Below are 20,000 nucleotides of genomic sequence, written 5' to 3'. Positions count from 1 at the left end.
AGGGGGAAAATGCTCTCTGTTTCGGAACAACTGCTCCAAACGAGATAGGTGTGAATAAAACGGGCAGCGGTCAGTTGGCCTGCGGGCCGTAGTTTGGCCACCCCTGGCTACAGTGTAGACTCTCTGTAGGCTGACTATCCAAATAAAGTCTAACTGAGATTAGTACAAATTGACCTTCACCACACTGCGATAACATTTTACAGTGTGCAGACAGCTCACTTCCTGTTTACCTTCACCACACTGCGATAACATTTTACAGTGTGCAGACAGCTCACTTCCTGTTTACCTTCACCACACTGCGATAACATTTTACAGTGTGCAGACAGCTCACTTCCTGTTTACCTTCACCACACTGTGATAACATTTTACAGTGTGCAGACAGCTCACTTCCTGTTTACCTTCACCACACTGCCATAACATTTTACAGTGTGCAGACAGCTCACTTCCTGTTTACCTTCACCACACTGTGATAACATTTTACAGTGTGCAGACAGCTCACTTCCTGTTTACCTTCACCACACTGCCATAACATTTTACAGTGTGCAGACAGCTCACTTCCTGTTTACCTTCACCACACTGCCATAACATTTTACAGTGTGCAGACAGCTCACTTCCTGTTTACCTTCACCACACTGCCATAACATTTTACAGTGTGCAGACAGCTCACTTCCTGTTTACCTTCACCACACTGCCATAACATTTTACAGTGTGCAGACAGCTCACTTCCTGTAGAAAAGGGCCCATAATGGCCCACCGTCAAGCCTGTTCTTGGGGCAGTCGATGCCCACCAGCCGGCGCGCCACGACGTAATGATGATGACATCATCAACAATGACACTGATGATGTCATAGCATAGAGCTCACCTGTGAGGTCATCGGCAATGTCAGACATAACACTGATGATGTCATAACTCCCTAGAACGTTGTGACATCACCAATGACGTGATGTCATACACCAAAACGCGGGCATATAAGCCAGGTGTCCTGTGACGCTATGCTTGACTAACCTCATCCAAGAGATTCCAGCTTGATTAACCTCATCCAAGAGATTCCAGCTTGACTAACCTCATCCAAGAGATTCCAGCTTGACTAACCTCATCCAAGAGATTCCAGCTTGACTAACCTCATCCAAGAGATTCCAGCTTGACTAACCTCATCCAAGAGATTCCAGCTTGATTAACCTCATCCAAGAGATTCCAGCCACATCCGAGAGATTCCTGCTTGATTCGGGTATTTCTTACTCCCCTAATAATGTCAACCATTAGCACAACTAAATCCGGACCCGAACTGAATCCTGGCCATCTTCCAACCGGCCAGGCCCTGGTGCCTGATTGCCTTACACCCAGTCATCCCAGTGGTATTTCAACCGCGTCCCAGGACCGACATGTCGGTCCCTATCTCCATCTCCGTGATTCTGATCGATCACAGCCCGTGAGCCTTCATCCACGATCCAGCACACTTCACGAGGCAAGCCCCAAAGCTTTGCCCCCAGCGAGCCAACAAGCTTCGCTACACTTCCTGTTTACCTTCACCACACTGTGATAACATTTTACAGTGTGCAGACAGCTCACTTCCTGTTTACCTTCACCACACTGCCATAACATTTTACAGTGTGCAGACAGCTCACTTCCTGTTTACCTTCACCACACTGTGATAACATTTTACAGTGTGCAGACAGCTCACTTCCTGTTTACCTTCACCACACTGCCATAACATTTTACAGTGTGCAGACAGCTCACTTCCTGTTTACCTTCACCACACTGCCATAACATTTTACAGTGTGCAGACAGCTCACTTCCTGTTTACCTTCACCACACTGCCATAACATTTTACAGTGTGCAGACAGCTCACTTCCTGTTTACCTTCACCACACTGCCATAACAATTTACAGTGTGCAGACAGCTCACTTCCTGTTTACCTTCACCACACTGTGATAACATTTTACAGTGTGCAGACAGCTCACTTCCTGTTTACCTTCACCACACTGCGATAACATTTTACAGTGTGCAGACAGCTCACTTCCTGTTTACCTTCACCACACTGCCATAACATTTTACAGTGTGCAGACAGCTCACTTCCTGTTTACCTTCACCACACTGCCATAACATTTTACAGTGTGCAGACAGCTCACTTCATACCTTCACCACACTGCCATAACAATTTACAGTGTGCAGACAGCTCACTTCCTGTTTACCTTCACCACACTGTGATAACATTTTACAGTGTGCAGACAGCTCACTTCCTGTTTACCTTCACCACACTGCCATAACATTTTACAGTGTGCAGACAGCTCACTTCCTGTTTACCTTCACCACACTGCCATAACATTTTACAGTGTGCAGACAGCTCACTTCCTGTTTACCTTCACCACACTGTGATAACATTTTACAGTGTGCAGACAGCTCACTTCCTGTTTACCTTCACCACACTGCCATAACATTTTACAGTGTGCAGACAGCTCACTTCCTGTTTACCTTCACCACACTGTGATAACATTTTACAGTGTGCAGACAGCTCACTTCCTGTTTACCTTCACCACACTGCCATAACATTTTACAGTGTGCAGACAGCTCACTTCCTGTTTACCTTCACCACACTGCCATAACAATTTACAGTGTGCAGACAGCTCACTTCCTGTTTACCTTCACCACACTGTGATAACATTTTACAGTGTGCAGACAGCTCACTTCCTGTTTACCTTCACCACACTGCCATAACAATTTACAGTGTGCAGACAGCTCACTTCCTGTTTACCTTCACCACACTGTGATAAAATTTTACAGTGTGCAGACAGCTCACTTCCTGTTTACCTTCACCACACTGCGATAACATTTTACAGTGTGCAGACAGCTCACTTCCTGTTTACCTTCACCACACTGCCATAACATTTTACAGTGTGCAGACAGCTCACTTCCTGTTTACCTTCACCACACTGCCATAACATTTTACAGTGTGCAGACAGCTCACTTCCTGTTTACCTTCACCACACTGCCATAACAATTTACAGTGTGCAGACAGCTCACTTCCTGTTTACCTTCACCACACTGTGATAACATTTTACAGTGTGCAGACAGCTCACTTCCTGTTTACCTTCACCACACTGCCATAACATTTTACAGTGTGCAGACAGCTCACTTCCTGTTTACCTTCACCACACTGCCATAACATTTTACAGTGTGCAGACGGCTCACTTCCTGTTTACCTTCACCACACTGCGATAACATTTTACAGTGTGCAGACAGCTCACTTCCTGTTTACCTTCACCACACTGCCATAACATTTTACAGTGTGCAGACAGCTCACTTCCTGTTTACCTTCACCACACTGCCATAACATTTTACAGTGTGCAGACAGCTCACTTCCTGTTTCCCAGGCCGAACGTGCTTCCTGCAAACCAGCGTGCTGACCGTTTGAAACAGAAAATGCTTTGTCCTGAACCATAATAATGTCATTTGTTAAAGTCATGATTTGACATTTTCAAGAATGTCCATTTTGCTTATAGTCACTATCACTGCCTGCCATAACTCAGCAGTGATCCCTCCTATAGGCAGTGGATGATGATCCACTGTCTCTTAGCAGTCAGCGTACCAGTTTTGTTTTACTTTGATTTTTCAGATTTTTTAAACTCTTGAATTAGGGTTTCTCAACTGGTGGGTCATGACCCAAACGTGGGTCACGGGACTGTTGTTGGTCGCTGATGAAAAAAGTTATTCTAGTCCTTGAGGCTGCCAGCGTCTGCGGCCGACATGACTGTGTTTCAGAGGCTGTAGTGGTTCATTTTTAAAGCCAGATTGAATATACTGCTAGCATATGAAATTAAAAGACCTAAGGCATCCATTAGCACCAACCATGTCAAAATAACACTTCAAAGTTAGGCTAAATTCTGTTGAGGGAAAAACTGGCATGGCCATTTTCAAAGGTCCTTTGACCTCTCACCTCAAGATATCTGAATGTGAGAGGCAAAGTGGAACGTCACTTCCTGCTTCAGCACTGTACCAGAGATTTTCATCTGCCATTTATTTTCCCATAGACAATTCGTAAAATGCTTATAAAATAGTTGTACTTCGTCAAACCAAACGGTTCAGCTAACGCTATAATCGGGAGAGACCATAGAACATTTAAATCGGACCAAAACTTTAAAAAACAAATCGAAAAAATATTTTCTTTAAACCCGCATTTTTTTTTACGTTTTGGTCCCAGTGAAATGTTATGCGATATATGTATATATATACTGTATATATGTTTCTAAATATATCTGTGCCGTTTGGTTTGAACCGGTAAAACTATTTTTATACGCATTTTACGAAATGTGTATGGGAAAATCAATGGCGGATGAAAATCTCTGCTACAGTGCTGAAGCAGGAAGTAGGTGGTCACTTTGCCTCTCTATAAGAATGTGTTATATGGGTACCGTACCCAGAAAGATGAAACCGAAGAGATCAAAGATGAAAAACACTTCAAGATGAGCTGTTTCTGTCTGTCGGTCTGGTTCTCTTCTCCTCTCAGTCTCAGCGTGGACTCACACAAATCATCCTCCCACACACCTGCCCTGCCCTGCCCTGCCCGGACATTTCCACAACATTTTAAACCAAAAACAGCTTTTCCACACTGTCAGGACCTGACCCGCCGCTCAAGCAGCAGATATCGCATCCCATTGGTCGAGAACTCCCATCAGTCAGGGAGGACGTGATGTCCTATTGGTCCGTTAACTTGAAGCAGTGCTGCCGCTGCTGCTGTGTGACCTGGAGTGATCTCTCTCTCCTCTCACATACCTCAGCTCTCTCTCTCTCTCTCTCTCTCTCTCTCTCTCTCTCTCCCGTCTATCTTTTCCTATCTCTCAATTAAATTCAAGGCATTTTATTCGCGTAACAGCTCACAAACAAACAATACGGTGAAAGTGCTTCTCTGTCTCCTCTCTGTCTCTCTCCTCTCTGTCTCCTCTCTGTCTCTCTCCTCTCTGTCTCTCTCCTCTCTGTCTCCTCTCTGTCTCTCTCCTCTCTGTCTCTCTCAGTAACAACAGCACCTGGATCAACTTTACTTTACTTTACTTTATTAGTTTATTTGGTCAGGACAGTACACATTAATGAACAGTTACCTATACAGAGTCATCTATATGATAACAGTAAATATGTAAATACAAAAATGTGAAGTTATTATCGGTTATCAGACAGGACAAGCAGATATTTACTGTTATCGTATCGGCTGAAAAAAAATCACCCCCAAAGTCTGTAAATCCTCCCTATCTGAAGTAAGGAGGGAATCTCATTCATTCAAAAATTCATTTTAGGCCCTGATTATAATTTTTTTTTTACCCAGGAACTTTTTTTTAATGCAGATAAATAACCACTGTCTCTGTCTCTGTGTCTGTGTCTGTCTCTGTCTTCCTCAGGCCTTGGCGTCACATAGAGCCTTTCTACTGACCGCACGGGTCCCGTCCAAAGTAAGTGTCTGTGTGTGTGTGTGTGTGTGTGTGTGTGTGTGTGTGTGTGTGTGTGTGTGTGTGTGTGTGCGTGCGTGTGCAGAGACATATTGGACACCTCTGAAACAACAGATGGTACACACACCTACAGGAGTCAAGGACAACAGGAAGTCACATACAGTATAATGGAACAGAGTGATTGATTCAATTGATTTGTCAAATTAAAAAATCCAATACACCAACAAGCATTAACTGTATCAAATCATTCCTCAGGATCTCACAATGAAGTCGTTCAACTTATTTCCATTGTGGTCCTGAACAGAGACTGAGGGCTTTCACCTTCTGGCGGCCATCTTGGAGGTCCTCCTCCTTCTGTGCAGAATTACAGATGGGAAATTGTGGCATCATGAAAGAGCGCCGGTGTGTCTGACAGGATGCCTGTAACAACATGGCGGCCTTGGGGCGTCCCGGTGGCTCACCTGGGAGAGTGCGGACCACAAAGGCTTAGTCCTTTGCGCGGCCGACCTGGGTTTGAATCCCGCAGGGGACCACACACAACCTCTGTGACCTCTCGAATGCCATTTTCAAGCTTGTTAACGCGATATCTCAGGAATGCCTTGATGGAATTTCTTCGAATTTGCCTCAAGCGTCCACTTGGACTCAAGGATGAACTGATTACATTTTGGTGGTCAAAGTTCAAGGTCACTGTGACCTCTCACACACCCAATTTCCAAGCTCTGTAGCGCAACATCACAGGAGCGCCTTGACGGAATTTCTTCCAATTTGCCTCAAATGGCGATTTGGTCTCAAGAATGAACTAATGGCGGAGGCATAAGTCCGCGTTGCGGTCGTTCTAGTTTTGACTTGTACTTGTACTCTCTATTGTTGTTTATGAGTAGGAAGTTACTGGTGGTAAAATACACTTTTTTCTTCACCTGCTAATGACTGATGAACTACACATCTCTATTAGCTGAACAAATCATCTACATACATTTTACATAATACAATTGTTTTCACTACTGTTGAACACATTCTGTGTATTAATGGCAAACTAACTACTAACAGACTCACATCTCTCTCTCTCTCTCTCTCTCTCTCTCTCTCTCTCTCTCTCTCTCTCTCTCTCTCTCTCTCTCTCTGGTCCCACCATATGGAGACATCTGATAGTTTTACCCACAGTGCAGCTGTGTGAACTCAGCCTGTGGGAAAGAAAAACAGAAAGCGAGAGGAAGAAAGTTCAGCCTGGAGGGCGAGTGAGAGAGAGAGCGAGAGAGAGAGAGGGAGAGAGACAGGCAGAGAGAGAGGGAGAGAGAGACAGGCAGAGAGAGAGGGAGAGAGCGAAAGAGAGAAGGGAGAGAGTGAAAGAGAGAAGGGAGAGAGAGAGTGAAAGAGAGAAAGAGAGAGAGGGAGAGAGACAGGCAGAGAGAGAGAGGGTGAGAGAGACAGGGAGATAGAGAGGGAGAGAGCGAAAGAGAGAGAGGGAGAGAGACAGGCAGAGAGAGAGAGGGTGAGAGAGAGAGAGATAGAGAGGGAGAGAGCGAAAGAGAGAGAGGGACAGAGACAGGCAGAGAGAGAGAGAGGGTGAGAGAGACAGGGAGATAGATAGAGGCAGAGAGAGAGAGAGAGAGAGGGAGAGAGAGAGAGAGAGGCAGAGAGAGAGAGAGAGAGAGAGAGAGAGAGAGGCAGAAGAATCTCTTCTGAATGCCTACAAGCCTCAGACATTGCTGACGGTCGGCCATCGCTGAGCGTCTGTGCTGTGTCCCGCACTGCCGGCTCTAGTCGGCGGCTTTTCGGGCCAATTCCACATGTTGAATCGGCGTCGGCGTCTGATTGGCTGGTCAGCTGGTAGAGAAATCACTCTGATTGGCTGGTCAGCTGGTAGAGAAGCAGTGCAGGAGAAGGGAGGGCACACACAAAACATTCTGCTGATTTTTCAACTTCATCTCATCTGATCGTTCCATGACACAGATATTTCCACAACAACGTGGGCTTCAGGAAAGCTCTTTGAGCCTGTCGCTGTGTGATATCACACATTTAGTGCAGTAGTTTCTCCTTATATTTACACATCTGCTTCTTCCTTTCTTCTTTCACAAGCAAAACACCAGACAAGGCCTGACAACGCCAGCGCCATTTGCAACTTAGACATATTCTCAATTAAGTAGCTGTAGGAAAGCATTTAATTTGTGAGTGAAATGGTAGGTAAACACTAGGGGTGTCACGATACACTCAGTTCACGATACGATACGTATCACGATACTGGGTTCACGATAACGATACGATACGATTTTAACAATATTTTTTTAAACTTGAATAATGACAATATATGACTGGAAAAGTAGTATTTTATTTGAAATGCACAAATACAAAACATGCTGTTGTGGGAAATTGTTATTACAATAACAACTAGAAAAAACATGAGATTGGAGATAAGGCTTATCTTGAAATAGAATGAGTTACACCGTCACTTAGATTTACTTTGAACTAAAAGGTTTCTCAGCAGTACAAATTCTCATTATGCATCTTCAGTTTTTCTTCAAACTCAAACAACAAGACTTTTCTTAATCTATTTTTTATGCATCTTCAGTTTTTCCTGTCAAGTAAACAGTTTTGCCAGAAACTCAATTGAATGGTTTCTCTCCTGTATAACTTCTCATGTGTCTCTTCAGAGACTTGTTCAACTGAACTACTTTCCACACATTGAACTTCAACAAACAAAGACGTTTCTTAGTCTATTTTCTGAAAAAAAAAAAATCGCGATATGAGATTTCATCTCAACGATACATATCGTGACGTTTTACTATCGCGAAATTTCGTGGGACGATATATTGTGACACCCCTAGTAAACACTGCTTAGTTTCATGTATCTGGTTTGTATATATGCTAGGGCTGTGGCGATTCACTTATCTCCCGATTCGATACTATCACGATTCTTGGGTGCCGATTCGATTTATATTGCGATTCTTAAGTATTGCGATTCTACGATTATTGCGATTCGATATTACGATTTATTGCGATTTTTGTTTATTTTTTTCTTTTCTTTTTTCAGTTTGTTTGCTTTTTTACACTAGATTAGAACATGGGAAAAGTTGAATCATACACTAGAGACTGTATATTATATATCATGAGTAGGGCTGGGCGATATAGTTAAAAACAGGGGCGGACTGGGATCATAATTCAGGCCGGGCATTAGATACCAAGCAGGCCAGGCCGATATGGGCCGACGCGCGTGAAATTTGGGCCGTTTGAAGCCCAATTTGAGCCGTTTGAAGCCAGATTTGGGCCGTTTGAAGTCCAATTTTACAATGAGATGCACCCACTTTAACCCTGAAGTGTAATTATTACTTCAGACTAACTAATAAAGTAATAAAACCACTAGTAAACCAGTAAGCGGCGCCTGGCCTGCTGTTCAGTGAGTGGCCTGACTGCAAGCACCCAATTTTTTTTTTTTTTTTTTTTTTTTTGCGATTATCGATTCTGGAATAAAAGATCGATTCAAAAAATCGTGACATTAAAAATCGCGATACTTAGGTGAATCGATTTTTTCCCCCACCCCTAATATATGCACAGTCCGAGGTCTCACGCAGGCGCAGAAGAACGTACGTGCTAGTTGACCGTCGACTGTAGCGCTGTGTTCAAATGCAACTTTTTGGCCCCGACACAGGAGACGTGAGACACAGGAGACGTGAGACACAGGAGACGTGAGGCAACGCAACAGTCGCTCTTCTAGTACTTTGAAGTTGGGCTGGTGTGTTCCGGGCTTAAAGATTGAATTCCCTCCAAAATAAGATCTTCACATCTTTTAAAAAGTAACAGCTCCTGTCTCTTTTAGCGGCACAAATTCAGTTCTACATTTTAAAAGAGCGTGTAACTTAACTCCTCGGCTGACAAAATGATTTAGGGACTGGTTCCTCCAAGAGCTTTTCGAGGTGTTGAGTCATGAACTTGATTTAAAATGGATAAGAAGCATTTTGGAATAAAAAGCTGTTCAACTTGAACCTGCATCCTGAACTTCTGCATTTGACGCTTGACACTTTGCAGTTGAATTCCAGCTGATCAGAGTACGAGTGTGTGTGTGTGTGTGTGTGTGTGTGTGTGTGTGTGTGTGTGTGTGTGTGTGTGTGTGTGTGTGTGTGTGTGTGTGTGTGTGTGTGTGTGTGTGTGTGTGTGTGTGTGTGTGTGTGTATGAGTGTGTTCCTGAAGGAGAAGTGAGCCTACTTTAAATGCTGAATCTAAAAATGTTCATGCTATTTCCTCTTCTCGTGGCCTGGGAGCCTGCAGCTTCTTACTAATCAGCGTGTGAAACGTATTATAAATAACTGTAACAGCAAAACATGCTGGGAAACTGATGCAGGAGGACGCAAGCGAAAAGAGAAGTTCCCAGCGAGGATCAATAAAGTACCAAATTATTATAATTATTGTCTTTAAAGCTGCATGAGGCAACTTCGTCCTTTGGCGGCCCCGAGTGGCAGGGACAGATATCTATTTGAATTTTTGGACAGTTTGATTACCCAGAAACACAGGTGTGATCGAGGCAGCTGTGCTCCAGACAGTCCCAGGAACTATTCAAGCATTCTTCACTATCATCCCAGTGTTTCCCACAGGATTTTGAGTATTTGTGGTGGGGGACCGCAGACCCCCTAGGGGGGTGCGGGGGCATGCCCCCCCCCCGAGAGATTTCTTTTAAACATTTTAAAGTAAAATGCATGAATTTGGTGTACTTTGAGAAAGCTTAAGGGCAAAATTAAAAGGCTAGATCTATGAAGAACATGTCATCATTACTGTGCTGTGGGTTTACAATGACAAACAAAATTTCTCCCTATAGGTCAGGGATACTCAACTTGCTTTGCCACTTTCGTGAAATGATAGAAGGCGAGGGGCCAGTTAATAAACAAACAATATACATTTTTCTGTAGCGGATTGTAGGTTTTTGGGGTGTCAGCCAGAGTTTAAGCTGACAATGTTGTGCACACCGGATAGTTAGTTAGGTTAAGTTAGTTAGGTTAAGTACATACACAAGTGCCTGGGTAGCGAGCAGATTGCGGTATTTGACAATTTAGCAGCTAAATCATAGATTATTGAAAGATATTCTATATTCCAGACTGAAATGCTATAACAGAAGTATTGGCCAGAATGACATGAACATTTGGACACTTATTCAGCCGGTATCTTGCATGTTGCGTTCAAATTTTTTTTTTTTTTTTTTTCTCAACATCTTTTTGTGGTGGTCAAAATCCTTTTGTGGCGGCCCGCCTTTAATCACAACTCTGATCCCATGCCACTAAGCACACGTTCACACAGGACGCCGAAGCAACGCTCAACCCAAGCTGTACCTACGCTGTACCGCAAGTTTCATTTAGGCGTCCTTGTTAACAGGCGAAGCCGTTCACACCACCCGCGCGCGTGCCACGCTGAAGCCATGCCGAAGCCACGCTCACACCACGCTGAAGCGATCACTCAGGATTGACGCCGAATTACCAAGCGTGACGCTGAAGTCGTGAAGTCGTGAAGCCGTGAGGCCTGAAGTCAATGGGAGTTGTGGGCAGGTTCAAGAGTAGGTGCTGAGAGGAAAAGAGAAGGTGTCTTGTGTGAACAGTAAGGCGTACGTTCAGCTTGTGCTGCTTCAAGCTTCAGTTCTGCTTACGTTCAGCTTGTGCTGCTTCAAGCTTCAGTTCTGCTTACGTTCAGCGTCCTGTGTGAACGAGGGCTAAGATGATGCATTTTCATTAACAGAGCTTGTGAATTTGTTCACGTGGGATCATGCACAGGACAGGAGTTCACATGGGATCATGCACAGGACAGGAGTTCACGTGGGATCATGCACAGGACAGGAGTTCACGTGGGATCATGCACAGGACAGGAGTTCACGTGGGATCATGCACAGGACAGGAGTTCACGTGGGATCATGCACAGGACAGGAGTTCACGTGGGATCATGCACAGGACAGGAGTTCACGTGGGATTTCATGCACAGGACAGGAGTTCACGTGGGATTTGGCCGGTGATTTTGTAAAGAACAAGCACGAGCATTTCACTTCCTACCACCCTCCAAACAAACTGCTGCACTGCACCTTTCTTTGCTTTTAGCTCGATTACATTGAAATGAGCCTGATATGGTTTGAAAGCTGGCAGGCTGGGGCACATCACCCAATATGTCCTGTTAATCACGCTAGTCATGTTTGTTAAAATAGCATTAGCTCAAATGCTAACATTAAACAGTATGTGGATGGAGAATGTATTATTATTATTATTATTATTATTATTATTATTATTATTATTATTATTATTATTATTATTATTATTATTATTATTATTATTACAGTACATGTAATCAGCTCAACTCAGAAGGCTGATGACCGCTGATCTGTTGTTCCAGAGCTGGCCAGTGGTATTTTAAGTGTGTGTGTGTGTGTGTGTGTGTGTGTGTGTGTGTGTGTGTGTGTGTGTGTGTGTGTGTGTGTGTGTGTGTGTGTGTGAGACACAGAGGCTTGTTTGTTCCTCAGTCTGTACTGTCCCAGTGGAGCGAGGGAGCAGAGGGAAAAAAAGACAATAGCGGAATTGAACAGCTGACAAAGAAGAGGGGGGGGGGTTTCTCTATGTCTCTCTCTCTCTCTCTCTCTCTCACTCTCTCTAGTGTCTCTCTCCCTCTGTGGTGTGCGTCTCTCCCTCTCTAGTGTCTCTCTATCCCTAGTGTCTCCCTCCCTCTGTGTATGTCTCTCCCTCTCTCTCTCTCTCTCTCTAGTGTCTATCTCTAGTGTCTCCCTCCCTCTGTGTGTGTGTGTGTCTCTCCCTCTCTCTCTCTCTCTCTCTCTCTAGTGTCTCTCTATCTCTAGTGTCTCCCTCCCTCTGTGTATGTCTCTCCCTCTCTCTCTCTCTCTAGTGTCTATCTCTAGTGTCTCCCTCCCTCTGTGTGTGTGTGTGTGTGTGCGTGTGTGTGTGTCTCTCTCTCTCTCTCTCTCTCTCTCTCTATTGTCTCCCTCCCTCTGTGTGTGTGTGTGTGTGTGTGTGTGTGTGTGTGTGTGTCTCTCTCTCTCTCTCTCTCTCTCTCTCTCAGTCTGCCATGTGTTTCTCTGGAGGGGGATGTGTGTGTCAGGTTGTGTGCTCCAGATGTTTGTAGTTTCTCTCTCGTCTCTGTTCCTCACTCTCACCCCTCATCCTCTTTCTTCTTCTCTTTTTTACTTCAGGTATCTGCAAGTCAACATTTTCATATAGACAGTTTGCAACGGCGCAAAGGACAGCAGCTTTGGCCAAACGTAGTTTCACAATAAGAGCTGTTGTTTCACAATAAGAGTTGTCAAACTGTTGATAGAGACAGCCAGGTTGATGGGGTTGAATCACTGATCTGTTAAGACAATTGGTAACAGAGACATTTATAGACTGTTTTAACTTGACAATAGGGCTGGGACGGATCACGGATAATCCGTGACCCGTACGGATCAGCCCCCACGGTTCGGCACACGGTTCGTGAACGTCATCCCCCCTCCCCCCCTTTCGTTTCATTTAACGTTTAACTTTAGTGTATGAGAACGCCTGCAGCGCAGCCAGACACAGACAGGCATCATCATGGCAAGCACAAGTGAGCTTCCTCATCCCTTCGCTGTAAAGTCTCTCTGAAGGCTGTGGCTAGTGGCTACTAAAGACAGCAAACTTATTTCAACTCTTCTGAAAAAGCACAGGAATGCGAGCAGCATGTTGCGCGCTGCACAATATAACGAGAGCCACAACACACGAACACATTATCACCGGACGGTGAAATGTTGCCTTGGACACATAACAACAAAACAACACGTGGGGCCACGTGTTTCCAGACTCACCCGGTCTGGTCTGTAGCCTACTCGTGTCAAGTGACTACGTTAGCACGCAACAGCCAGGAAGTTAGGCGCAGTGCCACCTAAAACAGGAAGTTGGGTTCTGCCTTCAGAGTAAAAGCATAAATTGTGTCATGAGAAAAAAATAGTTTTTGAGCTGTGCAGGGCAACAAATGGTTAGAGAAGTATAATAGTATTAAAAATTCAAATCGAAAAATCCGTGATCCGTGGCTCAAAATCCGTCACGCGATCCGATCCGTGGGTTTTCTGATCCGTCCAGCCCTACTTGACAACATAAACATTCTAAATTGCCCCCAGCTTACTTCCTGTTGCAGTGTTTGCTAAAACAATAGCTGACAGGAAATAAGATGGGTTTCAAATGAAGCAATAAGCCTCAAGAGGCTTACAGTGATTTTACAACGGCCAACTCCAGTCCCTAATCCCATACACGCCCACTTTCCAATGGTCCAATCAAACTCCTCCACAGGCTATGTCCCGCCTCTCTACCCTGTTTCACTGGGAATAGAGCACCGGCGCCGCATGAGGCCGGAATTAGCGCTTGGGTTCGTCAGGGGAAAAGTGAACAGGGTTTTAGAACGGGGGTTTCACTTAAATGCATAGAACAAGGTCTGTGGTTAACAAAAGTTTATGGGAACGAGAATTTGGGTTCAGCAGGACAATCTTCACAAATGTGAATAACTTTTATGACTTTTGGAACGTAAATGCGTTTTTTTGTGTGATGTGATTTTTAGAAAACGCTTCAAAAGTCATAAAACGCTATTCACGTTTGTGAAGAGTATCCTGCTGAACCCATATCCGCGCTCCCATAAACTTTTGTTAACCACAAACCTTATTTGATGCATTACATTCCCATTCTAAAACCACATAGGCTTTTCCCCCGACGAGCCAACATGGCGGCGATTTCTGGTTAAGCCTACAAAAATACGTCATCATCAACCAACCAAGTAACAACCATTTTCATTTTTTTTTATTTTTTTACGTCTATGGGAAAAATGTATGGGGAATGAAATATTTTAGGTCCCATGCAGAACCTGGAATAGGGTGTGACTTTGGCACTCTATATCACAATTTGACTGGGTTGGTCCTTTTGAATTTCGTAATGCCTGTTTGTCAACCCTCATGTTGTGTGCTCTTCTTCTGTGGTTTTAGACTGCCTGTCTGTCAACCCTCATGTTGTGTGCTCTTCTTCTGTGGTTTTAGACTGCCTGTCTGTCAACCCTCATGTTGTGTGCTCTTCTTCTGTGGTTTTAGACTGCCTGTTTGTCAACCCTCATGTTGTCTGTTCTTCTGCGGTCTTTCAGGTGGAACAGTCCTTTAGCTACCTGGACATCCAGGGGATCAGCAGCAACAAGCCCACGCAGGTACACACATGCACGCACGCGGACGTGCGCACACACACACATCTATCTTTTGCTATCTTTCTTGCTAGTTTGCCTTCATTTCTGACCCTTGTGAACATTTCATAATTGATATTTTGTTTTTCTTATGCCTACTATGGAGTTGTTGCTTGCCTTGTCCTACAAATGTCATAGTTCAGAATGGCCTTGTGTTACCCTGTGCATGAGCAGATTCAAAGCACTTTTCATGTCTAAATCGTTACGTTCACAGCAGGTGCAAAGAAGCACCAACATTGGCACAAATACTCCTTGGGGATGTTCTTTGATGAAACCTATTAGTCCACACAAAATCCAGATTTTTCCAATATGGCCACCATTCCACCCCGGAAATACTATTTTGGGGGCAACTTTGTCTAGTATTGTCCAATATGCATGATCTTGCTATCAAACCATACGTTGATTCTAGATTTATTCCACGTAAATTGCAAAATGGCCATGCCATTTTACAGGGACGCGGGAACTAGGGGTGCTTAGGGGGCTTCAACACCCCCACTGGCAGGGAGCTGTAACTGAAAAGCTATGCCAGGTAGTGCCACATGCTTCAGGTGAGTGATCAGACAGAGAGAGCAGACAGGATGGACCTTAACTCTGTGGCTGCATGCAGTAGATAACGTTACCCTGACAACACGTAGCAAAGCGTTTATTCAAACGGAACGGTGGTGTGTTGAAATATACGAGGAAACATGACGTTCAACCTGGAACCTGTAGGAAAACGTTGCACACAGTTTCTTTCTCCCTTAGGTTGAACATACACAGAACCTCACACTCCGCCCGTATCCGCCCGGATTTCTTGTGTTTCAAGCAAATGTTGTTGAACTTGTGGCACGCCGGAAAACGCTTCAAAAGTCATAAAAGTCTTCCTCATTTGTAAAGATTATTTTGCTGAACACAAACTTTGCTGTTTCATAAACGTTTAAAAATCATACATGGAAGAATGTCTGTTTCATGGAGGAAGAGCAACATGCCCTCCTCACTGTCCTCCTGACAGACCGTAAAGTGTTTGAATAGCTGCTGCTCAGACAGTTTCCCTCTGTGTGTGTGTGTGTGTGTGTGTGTGTGTGTGTGTGTGGACCCCCTGCCTGCCTGCAGCTGGTGCTGGAGACTGAGCGCGCTCAGTGGAGCGTGCGGCTGGGTTCGGCCGGCGAGGTGGATGAGGTCATCGCTCACATCGGCAGCTGTCTGCAGCGGATATGCCCCGCCCCCGCCGGCTCGCCTGTGTGCGTACAGTATACCTCATGATAAAGTGCTTATGAACAGGTTACAGTATACCTCATGATAAAGTGCGTATGAACAGGTTACAGTATACCTCATGATAAAGTGCTTATGAACAGGTTACAGTATACCTCATGATAAAGTAATAATAATAATAATAAATTCAATTTATATAGCACGCTTTAAAATCCAAGGACTACACAAGGTGCTTTACAGATGCATAATAAAAACAATCAAGTAATCAAACAGGGAAAAATAAAAATATATAAAAAATAAATATAAAGGAACAGCTACTAAAAGAATAAAAGATAAAAGGATAAAGACATAAAAATATAACACGTGTAAATGGAGAGGGAGGACCCTAGGGGAAAGCTAAAATAAATAAGTGGGTTTTGAGTTTTGATTTAAAAACGTCAAACGAGTCTGTAGCCCTGAGTGGTCCTGGGAGCTGATTCCACAGCCGGGGGCCCAGTGAGGAGAAGGCACGGTCACCCATGCTTGTGAGTTTGGTCCTAGGGACAGAAAGGAGGTTGGAGCTGCATGATCGGAGTGTCCGGAGTGAGGATTGAGGGGTAACTAGATCTTGGAGGTAGGTTGGAGCAGTGTGATGGATGGCCTTGTATGTTAACAGGAGAAGTTTGTAGGTGATGCGGTGGATAACTGGGAGTTAAGTGCTTATGAACAGGTTACAGTATACCTCATGATAAAGTGCTTATGAACAGGTTACAGTATACCTCATGATAAAGTGCTTATGAACAGGTTACAGTATACCTCATGATAAAGTGCTTATGAACAGGTTACAGTATACCTCATGATAAAGTGCTTATGAACAGGTTACAGTATACCTCATGATAAAGTGCTTATGAACAGGTTACAGTATACCTCATGATAAAGTGCTTATGAACAGGTTACAGTATACCTCATGATAAAGTGCTTATGAACAGGTTACAGTATACCTCATGATAAAGTGCTTATGAACAGGTTACAGTATACCTCATGATAAAGTGCTTATGAACAGGTTACAGTATACCTCATGATAAAGTGCTTATATGAACAGGTTACAGTATACCTCATGATAAAGTGCTTATGAACAGGTTACAGTATACCTCATGATAAAGTGCTTATGAACAGGTTACAGTATACCTCATGATAAAGTGCTTATATGAACAGGTTACAGTATACCTCATGATAAAGTGCTTATATGAACAGGTTACAGTATACCTCATGATAAAGTGCTTATATGAACAGGTTACAGTATACCTCATGATAAAGTGCTTATGAACAGGTTACAGTATACCTCATGATAAAGTGCTTATGAACAGGTTACAGTATACCTCATGATAAAGTGCTTATGAACAGGTTACAGTATACCTCATGATAAAGTGCTTATGAACAGGTTACAGTATACCTCATGATAAAGTGCTTATGAACAGGTTACAGTATACCTCATGATAAAGTGCTTATGAACAGGTTACAGTATACCTCATGATAAAGTGCTTATGAACAGGTTACAGTAGACCTCATGATAAAGTGCTTATGAACAGGTTACAGTAGACCTCATGATAACGTGCTTATGAACAGGTTACAGTAGACCTCATGATAAAGTGCTTATGAACAGGTTACAGTATACCTCATGATAAAGTGCTTATGAACAGGTTACAGTATACCTCATGATAAAGTGCTTATGAACAGGTTACAGTAGACCTCATGATAAAGTGCTTATGAACAGGTTACAGTAGACCTCATGATAAAGTGCTTATGAACAGGTTACAGTATACCTCATGATAAAGTGCTTATATGAACAGGTTACAGTATACCTCATGATAAAGTGCTTATGAACAGGTTACAGTATACCTCATGATAAAGTGCTTATGAACAGGTTACAGTAGACCTCATGATAAAGTGCTTATGAACAGGTTACAGTATACCTCATGATAAAGTGCTTATGAACAGGTTACAGTAGACCTCATGATAAAGTGCTTATGAACAGGTTACAGTAGACCTCATGATAAAGTGCTTATGAACAGGTTACAGTAGACCTCATGATAAAGTGCTTATGAACAGGTTACAGTAGACCTCATGATAAAGTGCTTATGAACAGGTTACAGTAGAGGATGCTGCTGAGAGTTCAGAGGAGGCGGCATCAGCTGAGGATGAGCGAGAGGGAAACGATCAAAAATTATGACCCAAAATGTGGAGCTTTTGGTGGAGGGGCATCTGGACCTCCATATTTTCATCTGCATTTTGATAAGGGATGTTCCATAAAAAATGACAGAGAGAGAGAGAGAGAGAGAGAGAGAGAGAGAGAGATTACTTCAACATGTTTTTTTTCATAAAAAATAAGAAGAAAAATGACTAAAAAACTTTTTCTGTCAGGAGGTCAGTTTTTTTTTTAAAGTGAGAGGAGAAAAACTAGGAGCACTTCAGTGACTTCAGTCATTCATCACTGAATGATCCCAGGTGCTGTCAGAGCAGTGGGACATGTACAGGGAAGAGAGACATGAAGACATTCTGAGCGCAAGTCTCTTGACCACAAGTCCCCTTCTCACTAACAGACGCTGGTGAACATACAGCGTCTGTTAGTGAGGAGGGCACTCTCTGCTCTGCTGCAGCATCACTTTAAATGCTTTCAACTTCTAAACCTGAGGAAGACTTTGCCTGAAATGCATACGTTGTGGTCCGTCCCTGATGTACAATAAACAACTCTTTACTTTTTCTTTTTTCTTTTTGTTTCTTTTTTACTTTTAAACTGCCACTCGTGTCTGGACATGGATGGTTTTTCATGCCACAAGAATGTATCATCATCACTGTATTGAAAATACTGACAAAATAGTTTCATCTCTCCACCATCTCTCTCTCTCTCTCTCTGTCTCTCTCTCTCTGTCTGTCTGTAAGGAAGGAAGGTGATGAGGAAGTTGAGTCTGAAGCCTCCAGAGCGGACGGCGGCGCTCCAGTCTGTGTGGGACGAGCAGGGCGGAGCCGACCTGGGACCCTGCGGTAAAACAAACGCACCCAAACACCCGGGCCACAGTGTCAGGTCTTGGTGTTGAGAGGCTAAGTCAACATTAAAGAGCTCTTGAAGAGGCTTGGAAAGCGTGACTTACTTCCTGTATTGGCGTACAGTATTTCCGAATGAAACCGAAAGGCGTCAGTGGGAGGGGCTTATTTGAATATTAATGAGATATGGAGGAAGTGGTTGTGGAGGAATATCAGAGACGGTCAATATCAGAGTGAGACACCCCATCTTCCAGTCCCATGGAGGTCTCACCACGACCATGCCCATTTAGGAGACTTGCTGCAGGTCCTGAGTGTATTGGAGTGAATGGGAGGAGTGAACGTGATCTCAGATTATGACAGATTATTTCGCCCCCATAGTCATCAAAGTAAATATTCAGCCCATTTTCCGAAGCCACATTATCATCGGGACATTCTGACACTAAAATGTAATTTTTCAGACAGACAGATCAGATCAGAAAATTAACCTGTCTATGTTTCAGCAACACTCGCAACATTTGGCAATAGGAGCTCACGTTAGCAGGGAGCGATTAGCAAAAGCTACATGTGAAGTTTGTAGATGTAGCAGCTAAATCTGTGTTGTGTTTTTTTATCAGATATCTTAGTTACAACTAGAGTGAGCTAACAAGGGGCAGCTTTGTGTTTATATGTGTGGAGTTTGGGAACTCATGATATCTAGCTCAAGTTAGCTTGCTAGGTCAGCACTAACCCCGCGTCGCAAGCTTTCTCCCACCACCATTTAGAAGACCAGCAGAGTGTTGTTTCTTATTATTGGCGGAGCGTGCAGTGGGGTGTCTCTATCTAATATCAAAGGTCTCTGGAGCATGACCTGGGAGTTGACATCCCAAATGACCAAGTGGAGTGACATACTATGCCTGCCTGCTGCAATCCTCGTCCATATATGTGTCAGACATGACTTCCTCGTCCATTATGTGCTCGTTTGATCGTTCCCCATATAGTTCACTATATGATCAACACTACATGGGGAATAGTGAGTGAGTGAATGAGTGAACCATTCTGAACACGGCCCAGGGGTTTGCCAGAGCTGCAGCTCCGCCTGCTATTGGTCCATGATCAGCAAGCTGCGCAATCACTGGACAGGCGACCTGTCAATCACACCCAAAACATAGTCT

The 20,000-nt window shown here is 43.9% G+C and overlaps 1 protein-coding gene across 2 annotated transcripts in view; it reads left to right on the top strand.

Moving 5' to 3' along the window:
• The window catches only part of carmil1 (capping protein regulator and myosin 1 linker 1), a 96,526-nt gene that overhangs the window by 12,071 nt on the left and 64,455 nt on the right, over positions 1-20,000 (top strand). For both annotated transcript variants that reach the window (XM_083646263.1, XM_083646262.1), the window contains exons 3-6: positions 5,389-5,439; positions 14,545-14,604; positions 15,730-15,857; positions 18,752-18,849. In XM_083646263.1, the coding sequence (XP_083502389.1) occupies positions 5,389-5,439; positions 14,545-14,604; positions 15,730-15,857; positions 18,752-18,849 (337 nt within the window). The remainder of the gene's footprint in view (positions 1-5,388; positions 5,440-14,544; positions 14,605-15,729; positions 15,858-18,751; positions 18,850-20,000) is intronic.

This window comes from Poromitra crassiceps, assembly GCF_964638095.1.
Source record: "Poromitra crassiceps genome assembly, chromosome: 11".
NCBI classification, from domain to species: Eukaryota; Metazoa; Chordata; class Actinopteri; order Beryciformes; family Melamphaidae; genus Poromitra; species Poromitra crassiceps.
This window is presented reverse-complemented; position numbering and strand designations above follow the sequence as displayed.